The following is a 22,611-nucleotide window of genomic DNA, read 5'->3' on the forward strand; positions in this document are numbered from 1 at the left end:
GCAAATAAGCTAAATACTGACTATTTTTTCATGTAGAACACAAATACTTGATAGCTTATTTGTACACTGAAATTTAAAGATGATATTTGTGTGCTACATGTATTTAACTTATGTGCAAAACAAAATACTTATTTGCACCCCTTGCATTGTAACATGGTTTTGTCCAGGAGACTGAAATAAGAAGTTTCTCAAGTTAAGATCCTTAATGAATCAGGCCCCTAGTTATCACTTATTTAGTACATTTTACAAAATGACATCTAGAATCTAAGCCCGCAAGTTTAGTAAATATACCACCTACTGGGTTTTTTTCAACAATAAGATTTTTGTTTTAGAAATGTAAATATATTGCAGCTGCATCACTTGTAACACCATAGTGCAGCAATTTTGCCTTTTAAGGTGTGTTTAACTGGTATTAGACAACTACTGTATTGTTCCTCAAAACTTTGTGCATGTTGTCATGAAGGAGATACATTGGGAGAGGTTAGAACAATCTCTAGCCGGTTACAGTATTTGAATGTTAATAGCATCACAGAGCATTTCAGCCCATCCAACTTCTGCATGTTCCAATATAGACAAGTTTGAACGGAAAGGGGATAGACCGGCGGTTCCCAAACTGTGCGCCGCGGCTCCCAGGGGTGCCGCAACGCTGTCTCAGGGGTGCCGCGGGCCAGCCATAAAAACCAAACAGAAACACTTACCAATCCGCGCGGCGCCGGGACCCAGCATCCTCCTCTCTCACTCAGCTGTCATATGAGGATACTGGGTCACGGCGCCGCGCGGATTGGTAAGTGTTTCAGGGTTTTTTTTTAATGGCTGGGGCGCGGCAGAGGGGGCAAAGTGAGAGAGGGCCAGAGGAGAGTGACAGCGTGACAGGAGAGGGACAGAGGAGAGTGACAGCGTGACAAGAGAGGGACAGAGGAGAGTGACAGCGTGACAGGAGAGGGACAGAGGAGAGTGACAGCGTGACAGGAGGGGGACAGAGGAGAGTGACAGCGTGACAGGAGGGGGACAGAGGAGAGTGACAGCGTGACAGGAGAGGGACAGAGGAGAGTGACAGCGTGACAGGAGAGGGACAGAGGAGAGTGACAGCGTGACAGGAGAGGGACAGAGGAGAGTGACAGCGTGACAGGAGGAGGACAGAGGAGAGTGACAGCGTGACAGGAGGGGGACAGAGGAGAGTGACAGCGTGACAGGAGGGGGACAGAGGAGAGTGACAGCGTGACAGGAGGGTGGCAGAGGAGAGTGACAGCGTGACAGGAGGGGGACAGAGGAGAGTGACAGCGTGACAGGAGGGGGACAGAGGAGAGTGACAGCATGACAGGAGGGTGACAGAGGAGAGTGACAGCGTGACAGGAGGGGGGCAGAGGAGAGTGACAGCGTGACAGGAGGGGGACAAAGGAGAGGGACAGCGTGACAGGGTTACAGGAGGGGGACAGGGTGGCAGAGGAGCTGGGACAGCGTGAGAGACGGCAGAGGAGGGGGACAGAGGGCAGAGGAGCTGGGACAGCGTGACAGAGGGCAGAGGAGCTGGGATAGCTTGACAGAGAACAGAGGAGGGGGACAGAGGGCAGAGGAGCTGGGACAGCATGACAGAGGGCAGAGGAGCTGGGACAGCGTGCCAGAGGGCAGAGGAACTGGGACAGCTTGACAGAGGGCAGAGGAGGGAGACAGCGTGAGAGGGCAGAGGAGGGGGACAGAGGGCGGAGGAGCTGGGACAGCGCGACAGAGGGCAGAGGAGGGGGGCAGTGGAGCTGGGACAGCTTGACAGAGGGCAGAGGAGCTGGGATAGCGTGTCAGAGGGCAGAGGAGTGGGACAGCGTGGCAGATGAGCTGGGACAGCGTGACAGAGGGCAGAGGAGGGGGACAGCGTGGCAGATGAGCTGAGACAGCGTGACAGAGGGCAGAGGAAGGGGACAGTGGGCAGAGGAGGAGGACAGCGTGAGAGGGGCAGTGGAGGGGGACAGCGTGACAGGAGGGAGACAGCGTGACAGAGGGGGGACAGCGTGAGAGAGGGCAGAGGGGACAGCGTGAGAGAGGGCAGAGGGGACAGCGTGAGAGAGGGCAGAGTGTCTGGATGCAGAGGGTGAATTTTTGCATACAACTAAATAAGCATTTCTGTCCTGACCTAAATACTTATTACAATTTTTTGACCCAACTACTTCTAAAACAGGACTGCTCAGTAATTATTTTGGAGGGGTGCCTTAAAAAATTATGGAGACTCTAAGGGTGCCGCGAACTGCAAGAGTTTGGGAACCACTGGGCTAGACCAATCTTTAGTCAATCCGACCATCTTAATGTTAACAGGGCAGAGTAGTAGCAGGAGAATTGTTTCCAACTGGTGGATGAAAATTGGGATCTGAAATGCGTCTCTATATAAAGCATACATACATTTAATTGTATGTGGTAAAGAGCATTATAGATGTTTTGATAATTTATATATTCTGTGTGTGGTATATATCATTCTCAGGGATTATTAAAATACTTCCCCATGATCATATCTTCAAAAGCAAAGACGTCCCTAATTTTTTTAGTTGCAAAAAAGTGAGTCCAACAAGTGGACACCTTGTTTCTTAAATTGCCACAGGTTTCCTGAGACCTAATATTGCTCCTAACCAGATGGAATAAAAGTGTGGTTTTTTTTGGGCGGGAGGGATCATAAGTGTAGAAACGTTATTGCATGCACCAATAGCTTCCTATTGACCTGCATGGTCACATCCCACCGAGCCTGTGCCATCTGCCCCTGCTTTTGCTATGAGTACAGCCTTTGGTGAAGGGATCTACAGGATCACACCCCTCCTAGGCAGCAGATTTTTCTAGCAGCTACACAAGCAGCCTACGGGGGAGGAGTCTATGAGATCACACCTCCACAGGCTGCCCACAGGGCCCGCAATTCTTCTTGGTGACCCTTTTCCTAACAGGAAGATTTTAGGGGCAGACATAGTAACAACGGTTGATGGACAAACTCATAAATCTGGAGTGGCTGGTGCTCACTGTGGTGGCACCGCAGCGAAAATACAAATGAGTGATTTAATGTCACTCACTCACGGTTTTACGTGCCCCAAAATGTTGTCTCTCTGGTAGCACCAGACCTGGTCCCTTTTCTTCAGTGAGATGTTTAATATTAGAATCAGGGTAAAACTTCCATATCAAAATATTGATTGTTTACTGAGGAGAAGTAGACAAATAGTAGACATATAAGCAGCCCCTAGACATTAATTTGATTAAGAGCATCTAAGCAGCACATACTGAACTCACAAGGGGCATTTAACAGCATAAAGTAAGAGTACGGCTGTGTCTGAGAACCACATCAACGGGATTCAAAGAATTGTTTCATTTGTATCATCATCATTTATTTATATAGCGCCACTAATTCCGCAGCACTGTACAGAGAACTTACTCACATCAGTCCTTGCCCCATTGGAGCTCACAGTATAAATCCCCACATACACACACACAGAGACAGACACACACAGACTAGGGTCAATTTTGAAAGCAGCCAATTAACCTAATAGTATGTTTTTGGAGTGTGGGAGGAAACCAGAGCACCTGGAGGAAACCCACGCAAACACGGGGAGAACATACAAACTCCACACAGATAAGGCCATGGTCGGGAATTGAACTCATGACCCCAGTGCTGTGAGGCAGAAGTGCTAACCACTTAGTCACCGTGCCAGTGGTATAGTACCACTGGCAGTATGTGTCTTATGTCAATGTTGCTATTTTCAGACATTTACACTGTTAGAGCCTACACCCACTGGTGTTTTGTAAAACACCAGTGACATTGCATATACACACACACACAAACACTGATATGATTGTTTAATACAGCTTTCAAACCACCAAATCAGTAAGCAATTTGGCTATGCAAAGATGAATGAAGTTCATTTAGTGTGCATTGAGTTTCATGGCAGGACAGGCCATGCAAGATTTTTGCAATATAATCTTTGATTTCTACTTTTGTTTCACCATTCTGCAGAATGCCATTGCTCCTGTTTTTGTAGTTTTACATGTAACTTTATAGTCTATGAATAGAACTGGGACAAAGACTGTCAATTCATTCTTATGTGTAGTGTGGCCGCAGTTGGACTGGGAGCATTTAAGGTAAAATTCCACTGGGGTAACGTAAGAAATTGTGTAGCCAAATGCAGTTTAAAGTGAATATTTCTCAGGACAGCTTTGTAAAATTCCTACAGCACTGTAACCTGCATCACTAGTTCAATCATGGCAATGGGATATAATCCAATCAGAATCAGATTATTATTGGGTAGATTTGGGACCACAAAGGTACAATAATTGGTTAATGCAGTGATACTGAGCAAATTGCATAATGTGTGGTCAGCGTTAGTGTGGATTGTATGTGTAACTAATACTCATTTGACTAGTTATTTTTGGTAATAATATATTGCATAACATCTACAGTACTAACAATTTGGTTATATTAACATCTTTGTAGAAGTCGAGTTAGAAAGTGAAACATTTTGTTCCCTGTGCCTTTTATCCTGCAATGTATGGTACTGAGTGGAATTAATAAATATTATAACTGATTGAATCAAACAGCAGTAAGCTGCTTTTGTCCATAGAAATAACTTTTATCCCCGATCTTTGCATTCAGCTGTATCTAGAAGTTTAAAGACAGTATTCTATAATCTGCATGTAATGGGGGGATTGAAACCGGTCTAATTCCTCTGCATTAAATACAGGTCACAAAATTGTGTTCCACTCTATATAAACCTGCGTAGATAGAAATATACTTTATATGCACAGAATACATGCATTTATATTAACCAAGCATTTCATAATAATCCAGTGAATAAAACAATTATAATAGACAACAGCCCCCCATGGCATTAGGTCATAAATCAACCAGTTTGCATGAACAGGATATAACACAAGAAAAAAATTGGAAGAAAATGTTTTCTAAGTAAGAGTGGAATTAGATTGCTTTATTACATGAGCACACTGGTGTACAGTACATATATAAAACCTGTGTCTTGGTGGGGATCCAGCGTATAAATAAATAATTAATTAATTAATTAATTAATCTATAAATGTGGTAGGTTTGCCTCTCGCCTGCACCTAGCCTGCATCATACAGTAGTTTGTGTGATTTCAGGTAAATTAATTTGGTATAAGTGCTTTGTGACACTCCATTAAACCAAAAAGCCTTGTGGATGGTTTTTATTCATGTGCCCAATATATTCACCAATAAATTCACACTATCAGGCACATTAAAGATCTTTTTTTACAGAGCTAATTCTTTGCTTTTTTGTGATATTAGTATTTGATTGCCGTATCTGCTCTATTTGCGCTGCGTATGTGGTGTTTTACGTAGCTTAAGTCCCGTTTAGCAGATGCGTATGCGTTTGCGTACCTTGATGAATCAGGCCCCAGTTTAGGAAGAGATTGAATCTTACCAAAACTGAGCTATAGGAAAGGGGCTATGGGGGCAACATTCAGGTCAGGTGGATGTGGGCATTATTGCTGCTCTATGTAAACAGACAGGAGATTTTGGCATCATAGACAATAACTGTCTGGTATGGTCAAAAATAGCAGGGAAGTCTAGAAGAGAAGTTCTGTAATAGGTTAAACACACTTTATTGCACACCTTTTTAGGTTTCCTAAAAAGGGGTGCAATAAACCATTTCTAGGGGTGCGAGTGATAACAATGGGTTTTTAACTTTTAGATTTATAATATAAAATTATAAATTTGACTCTACTGTACTATGTAGTCACAGAACCCATGATACACTGGCAAACGCTTCGAAATTATGACCCCACTACTACCCTCTCTACTTCTGTCACTGCGCACTCACCCGTGCAAAAAAAAAGTGGTTGAAACATGCACATGTTTGGGTACTCTGAGTACAAACGTCAATGTGAGTTTTTGGTACAATACATTATTATTAGGTGTATTTTCTTATTTTTAGTATCTTCATATACAAAATGTTTTATTTTAGTATTTAATGAGTGTCATAGTATATGGTTTTGTTTACTTTTAGTTATATGTAAAACAAAAATAAAACTTATTTATTTGTTTTAAAAAGTTAAATAAGTAAAATAAAAAATATATTTATTTTTCAATAAATAAATTGTTTTGCAATAAATGCAATTTCCTAATAACAAAATCAGAACACATTTTTCAAGGGGGTGCGAGAACGTATTCTGAGATTCATCGGGGAGCCGATCACTAAATAGGTTAAGAACCGCTTCCTTAAAGTAAACCTACATGAGAAAGCTAAGTTGGCTAGCCTCATTGGTAGCCCAAAGACAGAACACCCGTATTTTTAATAAACAAAAAAGCCTGTTATTGTGTATTACACAATTATAAAACAAAGTTTTTCAATAGAGATACATCTTACACAAGACCACTTTCAGTTGGATACAATGTTGCTGTGTATTTTCCTGCCAGAAGCATTGTATTGAAGCTGAAATATCTGTGTAGGACATTACATATGCAAGAACTGAAAAACACTGAGGTTTGGATGCATAACACTTGATCCTATATGAAAAGGCATTTTGTAACATTCTCAAAGATAGCGGAAATTCAATTCAGCACAATTCATTCTCCGGAACATCCACGAACATTGCACCGATGTTATGGCAGGAATTTCAGCTCGTATTTCCTTGCACCTCACAGAGGTGTGTAGAAAAATGAGCGAAGATTTCTACAATAATGGCTGGCAATTTAATCTCCCCCAAAGAGGTATATTTTGCAAGCGGAAAAGAACCAAAATACTGGTGTAAACTCTGGCGAAAGACTTTCACCACTTTTTTTATTTAACAAAGGGTTAACCTGCTTACTGGTGCTTACCGTAGTTCGTCTATGGAAACAGCCGGATTAGACAATTTATTAAGCTTCGATTTCGCAGGATGTCGTTACTTGACTTTAACATGGAGAGGTTTTGGCTGTTTTGCTCATGGGTCAAAGCACTCTATGCATGCATCGGTTCACCAGCAGCGTTCGGTGAAGTGGAAAAAGTCTTCATTATATATTGCTGCGATTTGCAGAGATACATAATGATAATAATAATGATGACCGCCCCCCAAATCATAAATGTACCCTATAGTATATAGGTAAATGTTCTGATATCTAGAATATTAGTCTGATATCTACTTTTCTGCAAAGGGTGACAAGAACAGGAGGATGTTTGGGATAGACATAGTTGTAGGCAGTGAGCTACATTTTGGGTGCCTTCCTTTTCAAACCCTCTGGAATTGCCACACACCCAGGGTTATAGAACCATGATCACCCAACCCCTGTCACTGGCCCATGCTCCCAACCATTGCACTGTGAGGAGATTGTGGCACATGTATAATACAGCCAGGAGGTACCAGTGATATTGATACGCTACTTACTAGTACATTCTGCAAAAGCACTCATTTTACTCAGATATTTCTTGATAAGATCTACACATGATACGTAATAAAGACAAAAGTTTGTACACTATACTATTACTGTTTCCACTATTTACTTGTGTATGAAAATAATATTTCACCACCCCTCCCCATAGAATGTAAGCTCTCACGAAACTCTCTACCTAATGCCCCACGTCTGTCTACTGCCTGACTCCCTCGTACTTACTGTTATGTCATTTGCTCCACTCTGTGGGCCTGAGTCATTAAGGGAAGTAAGGCAAAAAAGGAGTAAATGTTTACTGGAATAAACCATGTTTCAATGCATGGGGTGCAAATTAGTTTATTATTTTACACATAACTTAAATACTGGCTGCTTTTTCATCTAGCACACAAATGCTTGATTGCTTTATTTTTACACTGAAGTTTAAAGTTGATCTAGGACATACCCTACCCCAACAATAAATCTGTCCCCACATTTTAAATTTACCTCCTTCTCCAATGCAACATGGTTTTGCCCAGGTGCAAAGTTACTCCCTTTTTATGCTTTGCTCTCCTTAGTGTCTCAGGCCCTGTGAAAGTCCCCATAGCATTACTCACACTCGACTGTGCTACTTATGTGTATTACCTCATCTATTTGTTACTTGCTTCTGTATCCGGCGATATGGAATCTGTGGCACCTTATAATTAAATAAATAATAATAATAATTTCCCTATCATTAATTTTGACCTATTTAGCGATATTTCTGTTTTTTTGCTAGAAACACACTAAATTAAATCTTATGATCAATCATGTACAGTACAGATTTTGTACTCTTTCTGTAAAGTCCATGAGGATAAAATCTCTCTATATCAAGTGCCGTTTCACACCTGTACAATGTGACAGCAATGCAGCTTAGAAGTGAGAGATGTGCCCGTGTACAGTATATTAGCCTTGTCCACACAAGCATCAATTCCGGACCAGTATTTATTTGCTTCAAAAGGGTTTGTCCACTCTGGGGCATCCCCTCCTATTTAGTAGGTGCACCTATTGTACAGCAGTTCATTGGGGATTCCTCCCACTGCGATGTTGTGTTCAGCATCTCTCACTGCTGTCACAACGTGGCCCCAGCACTGGAGGACGGCAGGTCAGCATTCACTCATTATTGGATAGAATGTCTTTTGAAGTCACAATTATTGAAACTGATAAAAAAGACATCTATTCGTAAAATTTATCTATTCAGGTTCAATTAAAGGCAGACACTTAAATGAACAAGTAAAGGACAAGTGAACTACTGCATTTTTTTTACTGCTTTGCGATCTTTGACCTTATAAGTGGACATGGCTTAGGCTGGGTACACACTACAGAAATTTTCTCCCCAGTGGCGCACGCAGGGGGGGTTTCTGAGTCTCCAGAAACCCCCCTCCCCTGCACCACCCCCCCGTGCTAACTAAGTGGCCGCTATAGCTGCACTGTCCTATACAGCAGCCGCGGCGCTGTCAAAGAAGCGTCAGCGGCGGTGCTGTAGTGTATACAGCACCGCCGTGGACGCTTCTTAGACAGCGCCGCGGCTGCTGTATAGGACAGCGCTGAAGAAACGGAGCGCTGTCCTCTCGCTGGGGGTGGGGGTTTTTTTGGGTCGGGGGTAACCCCCCCCCCCGACAATCCTCCATTCGTCCCTGCTCCCGATGTGTTATTTATAACGATATTACCAGCGACTGATAAAATACAAAAAATGAAAAAAATCTCGATCAGCATGCCCATTCATGTGTATGTGCTGTACCCGGTTTACAAGATTTACCTTCAGAGCTGTGTTCTTCATCTGTCATAACCATTGGCTGAAAAGATTGTGACTCCATAAACTCTGTGGTGATCCTGATCGTGAGTGTATACACACTGTCGGATTGGAACGACATCTTTCCAGCGATGATCAAGATTTTTAATCCAGTTTAAAAATTAAATGAAACGATGCAACAAGGTTTAGATCACTCATCATTACAGTGTACACACTAAAGCAATATCGGCCTGAACAGTCGTTTATCGGGTAATTGGTCCGATAATCACCTGAAAACCCTACAGTGTGTACCCAGCCTTAAGCAGAGCAGTTTTATTTAGAACGTAACTATGGTGTTCGCGTTGGGATTGTTCAGCAAAAAACTTAGGAAAATTAGCGCAGGCTCTCCAGATAATGCAGGGGCTGCACAGTGTTCTATAGTTGTTTACCAAGGGCACTGTTATGTGTTTCTCTCCATGTACGCATAATATTTGTATAGCACTTTGCATTGTTTTAAAGGTGTTAGGCTAATTTTCATATATTTTCCTAATATCACTGAGCACAAGCATTTTAATCAACAGTGATGGATTTATAAATGTTGCTCATTGTGTTCTTTTTAAAAAGGTTACGGAAATTTACCATTTTTTCCCCCAAATATCACAAAACATGTAATTTCATGATCCACGCTGGTTTCTTAAATACAAGTGACATATATAACTTTAGCACAAGGATTGCACAATGCAGACAAAATAGGCAATCCTGATTAAATATATTATTCCATTTAAAATAAATAGAATCTCTGTGCTGGAGTTGTGTATGTCACTTGTGTTTACTGTTAACCAAGGGAGTAAAGTGTACAATAAGCAATAATGATACAGATATCAACATAAGTATTTACAGCTATGAGTTGTAGATGGATATACGTTTTAGGATGCCATAGTCTAGGTTATGTATGTCCTTGATGTAGTAAATTATTCCTCTTTTGCTTTAAAGAAAATTGTAACAAAGGCTGTATTGTTTCTCAGCAGAAATACAACCCATATGTGAGCAGTGGAAAAGAAAAACAATGTTCATTGGGGAATAACTGCAAAACAAGACAGGAACTGGGTAGTCTCTAAGGGTGAAATTTTCCGAAGGGCTTCTGCTGTTAACAAAGAGCGCTGAAAACTGTGATACCTATGTAGTGGTTTTTACATAGTTGCCTGGAGGTGTACAGCATCCCCATCAGTTACCTCTCAACATATGTAGCTGAAGAGAAACTTAGTTTGGGGGTTTACTGTATCCTTTTCACAATGTTCTATTATATGTCTATACAATACTGTGCAAAAGTTTTAGGCAGGTGTGGAAAAAATGCTGCAAAGTAAGAATGCTGTCAAAAATAGAAGTGTTAATAGTTTATTTTTATCAATTAACAAAGTGCAAAGTGAATGAACAGAAGAGAAATCTAAATCAAATCAATATTTGGCGTGACCACCGTTAGCCTTCAAAATAGCATCAATGCATCAATTTTTCTAGGTACACTTGCACACAGTTTCTGAAAGAAGTCGTCAGGGAGGTTGTTCCAAACATCATGGAGAACTAACCACACATCTGCTGTGGATGTAGGTTTGCTCAAATCCTTCTGTCACTTCGTGTAACCCCAGACAGAATCGATGATGTTGAGATCAGTGCTCTGTGGGGTCCATATCATCACTTCCAGGGCTCCTTATTCTTCTTTACGATGAAGATAGTTCTTAGTGACATTGGCTGTATGTTTGGGGTCAGTGTCCTGCTGCAGAATAAAGTTGGAGCCAATCAGACGTCTCCCTGATGGTATTACATGATGGATAATTACCTGCCTGTATTCTCAGCATTGAGGACACTGTTAATCCTGACCAAATCTCCAACTCCATTTGCTGAAATGCAGCCCCAAACTTGTAAAGACCCTCCACCATGCTTCACTGTTGCCTGCAGACAGTCATTATTGTACCACTGCTGAACAATCCCAGTGCAAACAGAGAATCAGCTGTTAAACAGCCACTTGTATGATTAATATCTCCTGAATGGTAGATATCTCCAGCATCAGACCTGGAAGAAAGAAGGTTCACAAGTAAAATATCTAGACACAGTGAGATTTTTAATGTATTAAAAGCCCATGTGATAGCCTCACAATTTTTAAAATCCATAGAACCAGATTTATAAGATTATTTGGAACTTATTGACATTCATTTCTCTGCTGCTTTCAGGTGACAAAATATGTTGAAAATGTCTATATTAAAGTTGTCCCTAACATATCTGCTACAGTGTAACTCGGTGTACCTCCTAATGCTGCCCTTTCATTCCATAGTAATCCATTGCTGGAGAAGTATCATGGCACATGTACACCAATCAGTTGTATCACTGTATTAGAACCACAATGACTGTTACAATTAGTGGAATAGCTGCAGGAGAATATTAATTATTCTATCATGTCCCAACTCCACTCACGTTGTCTCTCAATGTAGTATTCCAGGTGACTAGTTTAAGTAGTATTATTAATTACTGATAGTTATTGCAGAGCCTGGTTAGGGACAGGAGACAAAGTGAAAAACATGTCTTTGTCAACAATCCTAGACTTCTAGGAACGGTCCTGTATCGGCAGCAACTGACTATTGTTAGTTTGTTGAAACAATGTTGAGGCCCTATAATATAGGGGCTGTATTAATAATAGTCAACTAGACAAAAAAAGTAGTAAACATTTTTCTATATTTTAATGCTTTATGAATAACAACAATAAATTGTAACAGAAATTTCAATTTGCTTATCTTTTGTGTTTACTGTGGTTGTTTAAAATCACAATCATTGAGAAGGGTAAAAAGACATCTGTGTATCCCTGCGGGTTAAAGTCAGAGGGTCCGATTCATTAAGGAAAGTTAAGTAAAAAAAACTGAGTAAGTAGTCTCCTGGACAAAACCATGTTACAATGCAAGGGGTGCAAATTAGTTTTCTATTTTGCACATAAGTTAAATACTGTCTGTTTTTTCATGTAGCACACAATTTATGTGCTTCATCTCAATTTTTTTTACATAACTTCCTTAATGAATCAGGCCCTGACTCTTACAAGACAAGTGAACTACACTACAATATAGGAAATAATCAAAATATACTATATTTATTTATTAATAATTTCGTAATAAGGTGAACATACAAACTAATTCCAAGATGAATAAATAAAAACATAAATACTTTGTAGCTAATAACCGAATAAATCTTGATATATTTATCTGGTTGATTATATAAAATTCACAATATATTCATTCCTGTCATGGGAGAGCAATGCTTTTCTTGCTGTTTTTTTGTATTGTGTATGCTGTAATCAAGGACTCAATGCCATTTCATTTGCCTAATAAATTATTTGCAGTATCATAATTACTCATAAAAAAATATTGAATTGCTATGTCAATGCTCAAGCTGCTATTCCATGGTGTAAGGGACACAGACACTTGGTTGCATAAACAAATAATGGAACTTTAGTCATTAATATTTTGACAGGATTAGTGATGAGATTATACTGAGATGATATTACAGACAGGGCAAATTAAAGAGATTGTTTAATAATCCATTTACTTGGGAGCAGGAGCAAATAGCAAAATTTGGGTAGGGGTCTGGCCATGCTGCTTTATTAATCCCTCACTCTGGTCTTAAATAGGCAGAGCTGGGGACTTGTCTGAGTGTGCACAGTCTGTCACATGTGCGGGCTCTGTCACATGTGCGGCTCTGTCACATGTGCCCACTTTGCTCTCAAAAGAACAGAGTGGGGCCGGTAGCAGCCACAACCCCCTGTAGTTCAGTCACAGTTTGGGTGTATATTTATTAGTAAAGGTGCAACCCTCAAATATTTCATGATCTCTTTGTGGTCCTGACATCCCAGGAGACCTTCTATGACATGGATAATCAGCCTGTGGCTCTCCAGCTGTAGTGGAACTGTAAGTCCCAGTATGCAATGCAACTGCCCGCTGGTCTCTTCATTGAGAGAGAATGGGGGCTCAAACATATGATATTGATATTGATATCATCATTAAAAATGAAGGATGCCCTTTATTGTACACTATAAAGAGTAAAGTATTGGACCGAATGACACAATAATCGTCCTCTTCTTATAATTTTATTGGAAGGTTCTTCTTCGAATAAACTAGGCAACTTTAATTTATGGCACATGATACAAAATGTCTCTGTTTATACAATGGTATCTAATGCACAGAGCATTGCTATATCTGATCCAATGGCAATGAAAATAACAGCTTGTAAAAGGCTTTGGTAAAAACACAGAATAAATCAAAAAGATGATAAGTATAAGGGAAAACTGCTAAATCTGCATGAGCATTCTGGTCTCGATTTGAATTTAAGCTAAACACAGTCATTTCATTCCCATTTACATCCATCAACCTAAAACACAGAGCAGCTACTGAAGGGCTCCCACTCTCTCTATTTGTTAAGCTGAAAGTACTGTATCTCCCTCAAAATAAGCTCTTGTCAGACATTCAAGCACTACTTACAATATATTTACACATATGGGATCCAACATCCGCAATACTTGGAACTGGGGTTTTCAGAATAAGGATTTTCCATAATTGTGAGCACCATGGCTAAGCCATACAAAGTTACATTTAAAAAAATCCCTCTGTTCTTTCCCACATAGCCCTTCCCATCCCCCACCTCATTAAATTGTTTAACAGAGCTCCTCATAGTGACTGTAGTAGTAGGCGCTTGGTGACCATGTCTACATTTATCATAATCATAGATTAGCTATTCATTTATTTTTTTCTTTATGGTTTTTCAGAATTTTTGGCTTTCCAAATAAGAGATCCTATACTTGTACATGACAATTTTTCTTCACCTCATTTATAAGATATCAACAAGTTAAGAAACAACTGTGTACAGCGCCGGTGCTAGGGTTCAAGGCGTCCTAGGCAAAATAACGCCGCCGCTGCTCGCTCCCCGCCCCTCGCCCCCCGTTCACCACTTGCCTGCCCCCCGCTCGCCCGCTCACCGCTCACCGCACACCCCCCCGCACACCAGATAAAAGAATAATTAATTAAATGTTACTTACCTTTTCTTCCTCTAGCTGCTCCTCGCTATACATGCTGAGAGGGGAGGGGAGAACTCAGAGGCGCCGCCGGACAGACTATCACATGATCACTGACGTCAGTCAGTGATCATGTGACTAGTGTGAGATGGAAAAACAGCAGTGGCACCCCGCCGCCGCTGCCCTTCTCTCCTGAACCGCTGACTAGATTAGAAAATCTAGTCAGTGGCGCCCTGCAGGTCCCGGCGCCCTAGGCAACTGCCTAAGGTTGCCTAATGGGAGAGCCGGGCCTGTCTGTGTATTTGTTACATTGTTTATGGAGGGATTCATATCGGATTCCTGCTTGTAGTCAAACTATTATTCCCATTATCCTCTGCTGAACAGTGAACAACCAATGACTAGAAAAGGGTGTGGCTGGTCAAATGGTATTTGCAGTCATATTGGGCAATGTGGATGTGAAGCCCTGAAATGACTATGGTGTCTGATAATAATTGGAGAACAATTAACTGGATAATTATTGGCATGTAGATAAATCATTTCCACACTGCATTACCAGGACCCTGATACCCAATTTTGCCACCTACATTGATCCAAACAGCCCATGTACGACCGGCTTAATACAAACAGTTACATTGAGAGAGTAGATCTCAGGTTACATCTCAGTATTGATACTGTATGACAATTGTCTTCCAGTGTCACAGGAGTCACAAAAAGATTGCAAGCTCACATCTGCAGCAAAATATGCCTTTAGCATTTTGTGTACTGTGTGTAATAATTGTGAGAGCTATATAAAATAAAGACTATGGACCTGAGTCATTAAGGAGAGCAAAGCAAAAAAAAAAAACCAGTAACTTTGCACCTTGGTAAAACCATGTTGCATTGGAGGGGGGGTAATTTTAAAATGTGGGGACAGGTTTATAGTTGGGGTAGAGCATGTCCTAGATCATTTCAGTGTAAAAATAAAGCTATCAAGTATTAATGACTCAGGCCCTATGTTTCTAGAGAGCCCTAGTTTGCAGGCCACTGATTTAAAGTGTAAGCTGATGATAGCATTAGTCACACATGTTTAAGTGGTGTGACAAATGAATGTATCATGCCATGGTATCATGTTATTTTTACCAAGCTTGTGGAAGGTGATTAAATAAGAAATGATTGCACTTACAGAACTTTGCTCTCCAGAGGACTGAATTCACCTTTGGCTATTTCCAGCCTGAGCACCTGGTAGCTAGCATGCAAATTGTTTTATGGATAAACATTTGTCTAATGCAGCATGTAGACAATGCTCCATTTTCCTGTCACTGCTTGCAGTTGTTCTTCCTAATTATCCCCTTTCTTTTTTTATGCAAACTAAATACAAATTTATGTTCTCATTGGTTGAAAGCCCCATTGTTAATGCTGGTGCTGCCAGTGCTTGTTTGTGTTCAGTTTTACTGTGGCAAAGGAAAATGCATAGGCAAGAACAGATATTAGATGTTTTATGTTCATTTACCAATAGCAAAACATACTACAGACAGCTCAGACTTAGTGACTTGGACAGTACCATGAGAGCACAAAGTGGAGATGCTTCCATCATGGTGTTTCGAGACTTCTTAGCGTTGAAGTTACATGATCAGTTCTGGTGCTGCCAATACCTGTTTATTTCATGTTTAGTTATGTTGTGAGTATGTTTGGGAAGAATAAACATTTACTTAACTGTTTTATGTTCTCTAGTAAACAACAAAATAAACAACAGACAAAATAAACCTGATACATTATGCCAAGAAGGAGTACTGGAATCAAGGTCAGGTCACTGAGTAGGCAGCACACAAGTAGTAACAAGGAAACTGCTCTGTATAGGTGGAAGTCCACATATATGAAGGGTCAGGAAACATGGTTTATTGGCCAAGGATCAATCTAGTCAGCAACAGGGTATTCACAGGTATAATAATGCCAACACAACACACTGGAGACATCCAAGCAATGACTTCTTACATCCTTATGGATTAATGACAAGTGAGGCTTCATAGGACGAACGCACTTAAAGGGCGACAGGGTTTGTAGTAAGCCGAACACTTACCTGAAGGGGTTAACATAGGGTTGGGCCCGACCAATGGGAGCTCCAGTGGGAGGGACCTGGATTGGTATAGTAAGCTGTACTTCCTGTTCTGCCTCATTCCACAGCACGAGATCCCACCCACCCACTCCTCGTTGTGAGTATTTCTAGGTTAATGTTGCGGTAGGAAGGCTCTGCGTTCAGCGGCTGATTTGTGGGCGCACAGGTAGTTGGTCGTAGGTCACTGTCCCCTAGGAGGCACCAGTAACTCCCTTTTTGGTCCTTCGATGAGGAGGGCCCCTGTCCGGCTCGGTGAGGGAGGGCAGCGTGAGTTTTAAAGGGGCAGTCACTCTGATGCCAACTCAGCGCAAGTTATGATGGGATTTGTTCCCCGTGGTTGTGGACATACAACGGTTTGCGCCAGTCCACTTGTGATATAGTGTTACCAGCTTGAGAGCTGTTTCGCAGGGCCCTTTCTCCGCCACCATAGGTTTAGTTAAAGTTAAAAATCATAATAAAAGTTCTGGCATTTTTTAATAACTTATACAAGTCTCCGTGTGTTTATTTGCATGCAAAATGTTTAGAATTTTAAGGTTGATGTGAGGTTTATGGGAACATACACAGTGAGCCCTTTATTTCAGCCCTGTTGGAGAAATTTTCATTCCATTTTTTTTAGTACTCTTGTTGTGTGAATTTATACATGGCTTTATGCGCCCATGTGCTTGTTCATTGTACACCTTAGTGTGTTGCTTCTGCCCAATAATGCAGGTTCTTCAGCATTCAGTTCAGTGCACCTTTTACATTGCAGCTTCCGTCTAGAGATCCATTCATGTCTTACTTATATGTATAAACTATATTTGAGAGAGCTGATGTGCTGTTTGCGGGACAGTTGTAAAAGCAATAGCCATACAATAGACATTAACTGGAACTAGTGTATTGTTGTGTTAAATATTATATTAATACAATGTTTACATTTGAGTGACAGATGTCAAAAACTCAGGTGCCGGTCCAAGATACACATACACCCGGAGCTGATATTTCTCCTTATAACTATTGTCATTTTGTTTTCACTGTACTTGATATATAATAGTATATCTATATCACTGACTTTCACCTGATGTGCTTTATAATGTGTTGTATTGTAGTAACAATAAGAGCTCTGTACGCTCAACAGTATATTTGTTATCAAGGTAAAAAGTAAATGAAAGAGAAAATAAAATGTTTCTTTCTGGTAAATATGGGACCATTACTGTCCCCAGTAAGTTAGTGGTTAAATGCACTGACTGAATAACAATGACGGTAAGTAATTTGTTGGATACCCTGGTTTGAATCCCATTGTCATCTCCCTTTGACAATCAACAATTCACTTTAGCAATGATTTACTAACATAAATGGAAATGTGCTGTAACAGAAAGGGACTAGTCACACATTTAGTTTCATTAGACTAATTTGCATTAGCCCAATGAAAACAGTTGCTCAGTGAATTTCAAGACCTTGGTAGCTGTGTTTGGAAATAACCCCCAAAGTATTAGATTGTAAATTTGATTAGATAAATCTGCTTGAAATAATGTGGGCACAGCTCAGTGTAAAATTGTATGCACTATTGTAGATGATAAAATATGTTAATGTTTGCTGCAATTTTTTTGAAACAACATAAAACACAATTTAAACACAAAACTGAAAATTAGCTTTTTTTTTTTTTAGTTGTTAAAGAGCTGACAATCAAACTTATCTAGTTATCTACTTTATATCCTTATGACACAGAGTTACTAGTGAATATATGTCATACAGGATAGGTTATATGCCGATCACAAATGTGGTGATCTGGTTGTTTGACTTAGTCACTAAACTGTGAATAGTGATTCTGTGAAATTCTCTCATGTCTAATAGTGAATCTTTGAAACAGTGAAACTGTCAGTAATTAGTTTTGCCCCATGTGTATAGGGTAAAATTGGAGAAATCTGGTTACTGTGTCTCAGGTTGAAATACCAGATCACAGGGACTTAATGCTTTGTGATTAGCCAATGAGAACGCACCCTGTTAGGCCATATCTGATAAAATCAGATTTGGATTGTGAAGGAAGAGGCCACACATATAGAGATGGAAATAATAAATATAACAGTGTAATTGAAAGAGGCCAACTTTCAATTACACTGTTATATTGAAAGAGGCCAACCTATAATTTATTTCTAAAACCCCTCCAACCCGTAAATATATACTTTATTATGAACTCCTCCGATACATAACGATGCATCTTTATCAATCTAACAGATTTCTGTATCCCTTTGTAGATTGTCACCTAATTCAATATACATCCAGAATGAACTTTTCACAATATATATTTTTTATTTGTTTTTTTTTTAACCTTGATTGTGATAATTGTAATTGATAACGGATTAACTAAAGTATAAACCAAACTGCTAACTAAAACATAACCCAAATGAAAGATAAAATCAGTCAAGAAAGAGGGGCTGTCTCTCTAAAAAGGGGAGTATTTGTAAGGTATGATATTATGTACTCACACATTCACTTTCTCTGCTATATTTTATGGACTAACAATATCCATATATATGGACTCTGAAATAAATGTTTCTGGTCATGCACTCTTACATTGCACTAAATGCTACTGTGGTTTTGTGCTTTCTCTAGACTAATATCACCTATCACCAGGTCTTCAAATGTCATTTTATTGTTTTAATTAAGAAGTGACTCATTTTGCTTGCGAGAAAGCAATTAATCCAGTGTTGATTTTATGCACTATGCTGTTTCCCAGGCTTGGCTTCTTCCCGCCTGCACAGCTGGAGATATAGAGAAAGCTGTCCCTGGAACAAGCATAGCTCATAAACAGAATGTTGGATTCAATGATCTCTCCCGCCACAGTGAAGTCATAGGAGAGCGCTGTTTTGGGTTTTTATTCTGCTAGCAAAGCTTCATGGAGTGAAGCAATAAATTGACACCAAAATACTTAATGACAAGTCCTCTTTATTGTTAGTACAGACAAGACAGGGACTTCAGTATAATATATCAAGAAAATAATGGCTGAAAGACTTAAACAGCACAGATATTAATGATGTTCCGTCTTCTGCCCAGCACTTGTTATACATTCACTGCTCCGCTGCCATGATTTCAACAGGGGAGAGTCGGTAATTTCTGGTCTATGGGATAAGCAGTAGTAAGTGGCCCATAGTACCACAACATAACTGTATTTACAATACTAGGCTATTACAGGATAAAATGAAGAGGCAGCAGGCTATAATAGGATGTCATACATCCTTCTGCCTGTTTATAACTAAATCCTTTATAACTAAATTCTCTGCTGCAGCTATGTAGAAACCGACTGATGAGTTCCGTACATACAGAGAATACTGACTATGTGCAGCATTGAAAGAAGTCTAATCATCATCATCATCATCATTTATTTATATAGCGCCAGCAAATTCTGTAGTGCTTTACAATTGGGAACAAACACAGTAATAAAACAATACTGGGTAATACATACAGACAGAGAGGTAAGAGGGCCCTGCCCACAAGCTTACAATCCATGGGACAATGGGAGTTTGATACATGAGCTTAAGTGTCACATACTGCATATTGTTCAGTCCGAATGGAAAGGTAAAAGACTAATCAATCTCTCTGTGCAGCTTCTCCATGTAGAAAATAAATGGGTGGCTAATGGGGCATTTAATTGTCTTTTTGCCACACCTTGCCAGTCTTCCCCTGGCATGCTGACAGCACAATGCCATGTTAATAAATATGGTCTTTTTATTGAATATAATGTATATGGATAGACAAACAGATCACTTGAGCAAACATACAGAAAATGTAAATGTTGTTAAATAATGAGATGGGCCAGACACACAGAAATACACCGCTGATTTTATTTGGTCTGGTTTATTTGCAAATCAATATTTCACTGTTTTAGTACATGATATAATTGCGTTGTATGAATTTCCCGGGGATTCTGGAGAGAAGAACTAATAATACTTATCACATTTTACAACAATGCAATTCAGTGTGGATGTTATCAGCTTATAGATACTGAATAACACTACATCTATAGTAGTCTGAGCTATTCAAACTTTGTCCTTAGAGGTTATTTACTTGGCAAAGCGAATATTTCTTTGTTCATTTACCTGACCCAGTTGTTTGTTTTGGTTGCAGCCCATGGGATCAGAGCGGATGGAGATGCGCAAGCGGCAGATGTCTGTGCATCAGGAGACAGTGAGCTCCTCTCAGGCGCAGCAGGGAGTTGGGAATAGGGGATCCAATGCCTGTTGCTTCTGTTGGTGTTGTTGCTGTAGCTGCTCATGGTATGTGAAAAGTGCCTCTTACATTATAATGTTGATATCAATATACATGTTAAAGTGAACAGTTATCTGTGTAACCAAAAAATTGGGAAAGTTCAAGACCTTGAAGAGTCATGTTACATCATAGATATTGTTGGCAGCATTTCAAAATAATTATATGTGGTGATGTTGTTGTTCTATTACAGAGGAGAAAAGCCAAGCGATGGTGTTCGCCATTCACCTGGAACCTCTCTTATGCTGTCAGGCTTATTTAAGGGGAAAAAATTCCCCTGAAATTCTGCCTCTATAAATCAAGGCCTATGTGACCTTATCACAAATCTGGCCTGACCTCTGTATGCAGTGATTATCTGGCGGTACAGGGGATAGCCACTGCTGCTGTCATAAGAACGTCAAGGTAATGTGGCCACATGTGAAAAATGGGCTCTCTGATCTTCCCTGGTGATGTAGAGTCATGGTTTTTTTTGGAGATAAATAGGTTGTTTGTTTTATGTCCAAAACACTCAAATGTGGAACACTAATGCCTAGTTTATTCACTGTCTATATGGATATTTTATTACTAAAATCTGAGATTAGCAAGCAAAGGAAGATAATATGGGCAAAAGTTTATCCAACTGGCCATTGTGAATGAGTCAATTGATTTGATATCTTCAAAAGCTAAATCATTGGCTTTTATGTCTGAATTATCCTTAGTGCTAGACCTATGCATCTAGTGCTAACTCCTTGAGCCATAGTGGAACTTTCTTGTAAAGGATCATAAAACAAATTCAAGGAGAAAATTGTGAACATAATTTTTTTTAGCATAAAATATATATACTCCTTTAAGTCTGGGGTGAATTTAATACACACTACACTACTTAATGGAAGGTCTCCAGTGGCCATCTTTCATTTCACGCTACTACAATCATGGCATTCAGCAGGAAATATTCTATTTGAATGATTTATTTTATGATAATGAAATAAACTTGCTAATAAATTAAACAGAAATGTTTAGATGACCTGCTATACCCTTGATTCCTTAATAAGACTTTGTCCTTCTGGCTTTGTATTACTATTATTCTCACTATTCATACTTATCTCTTTATATGTTTAAAAAAGCTTTGTCCCCCACACTTACTGATTGGGCCATTTGTTTGTCAGCCTGAGCCTTAGCCCATCTGATTTCTTTCTTAGCTTCATACTAACCAAATATATCTCTGAAAATCTCTATCTTTTGCTTTTACAATGCTTCCTACCTCCTTTGAGAAACAGATGTGCTTTCTTTTCTGTGTGTTTTTTCTAACCTTCCTGACAGAAATATCTGTTGCTTTCAGAATTGTACTCTTTAATCTCTACAAAATCAGCTGTCTTAAAATATAGCACTTTGTTATAAACCCCACAATCATCAACTGATAACTCCTTTATAGAACCTGTGGTGTGGGATGTTTTTCACCATTAGCAGCCACCTTTCCCGAAACCACACTGTTCACTGGTACTCGCCCCTTGGACATGATACCACTAGTGTATAGTTCAGTGTTGGCTAACCTGTGACACTCCAGGTGTTGTGAAACTACAAGTTCCAGCATATCCTTCCAGCAATAAGCTGGTATATATTGGCAAAGCATGCTGGGACTTGTAGTTTCACAATACCTGGTGTATCACAGGTTAGCCAACTGTCGATAACAGTTGTGAGTGAGGTAGAGTCAGGGAGACTTGCAGCTATTGAGCAATATACAGTCAAAACAAGACAAACAGGACACAAAAGAAAATGGTCATGCTGGGTCAGAAGACAGGAGAGGTACATAGTCAATAAACAGGCCGAAAGTTCAAGGGCAGGCAGAGATTCAACAGCAAGGTCCAGTAAACAAAGCCAAGGTCAAACACAATGATTTCAGCAGCAGAAAATATACCATTCCATATAGGATAAAGATAAAGGATCTAGTCTAGGTAAACCTAACACCAGCAAGTAAATAATGGCAATGAGTGTATTTATGTAGATCCTGACCCATCAGCTGCTGGGAAGAAATCATGTGAGCAGAAAGTGTCCACTGCTCAGCTGCTAGGTAGTGAGCAGTGGTTTGCAAGATGAAAAATCAACTCTGCAGGATCAAGCAGTATTTGGCTGGTGCATCTGTATCTTTTTGTG

General features: G+C 40.0%; 1 protein-coding gene across 2 annotated transcripts in view; it reads left to right on the forward strand.

Annotated features, from left to right (window-relative positions):
- The window catches only part of RGS20 (regulator of G protein signaling 20), a 130,458-nt gene that overhangs the window by 97,106 nt on the left and 10,741 nt on the right, over positions 1 to 22,611 (forward strand). For both annotated transcript variants that reach the window (XM_075213516.1, XM_075213517.1), the window contains exon 2: positions 20,344 to 20,492. In XM_075213516.1, coding sequence (XP_075069617.1) covers positions 20,344 to 20,492 — 149 coding nt within the window. The remainder of the gene's footprint in view (positions 1 to 20,343; positions 20,493 to 22,611) is intronic.

This window comes from Mixophyes fleayi, chromosome 5 (assembly GCF_038048845.1).
Source record: "Mixophyes fleayi isolate aMixFle1 chromosome 5, aMixFle1.hap1, whole genome shotgun sequence".
In the NCBI taxonomy this organism is placed as follows: domain Eukaryota; kingdom Metazoa; phylum Chordata; class Amphibia; order Anura; family Limnodynastidae; genus Mixophyes; species Mixophyes fleayi.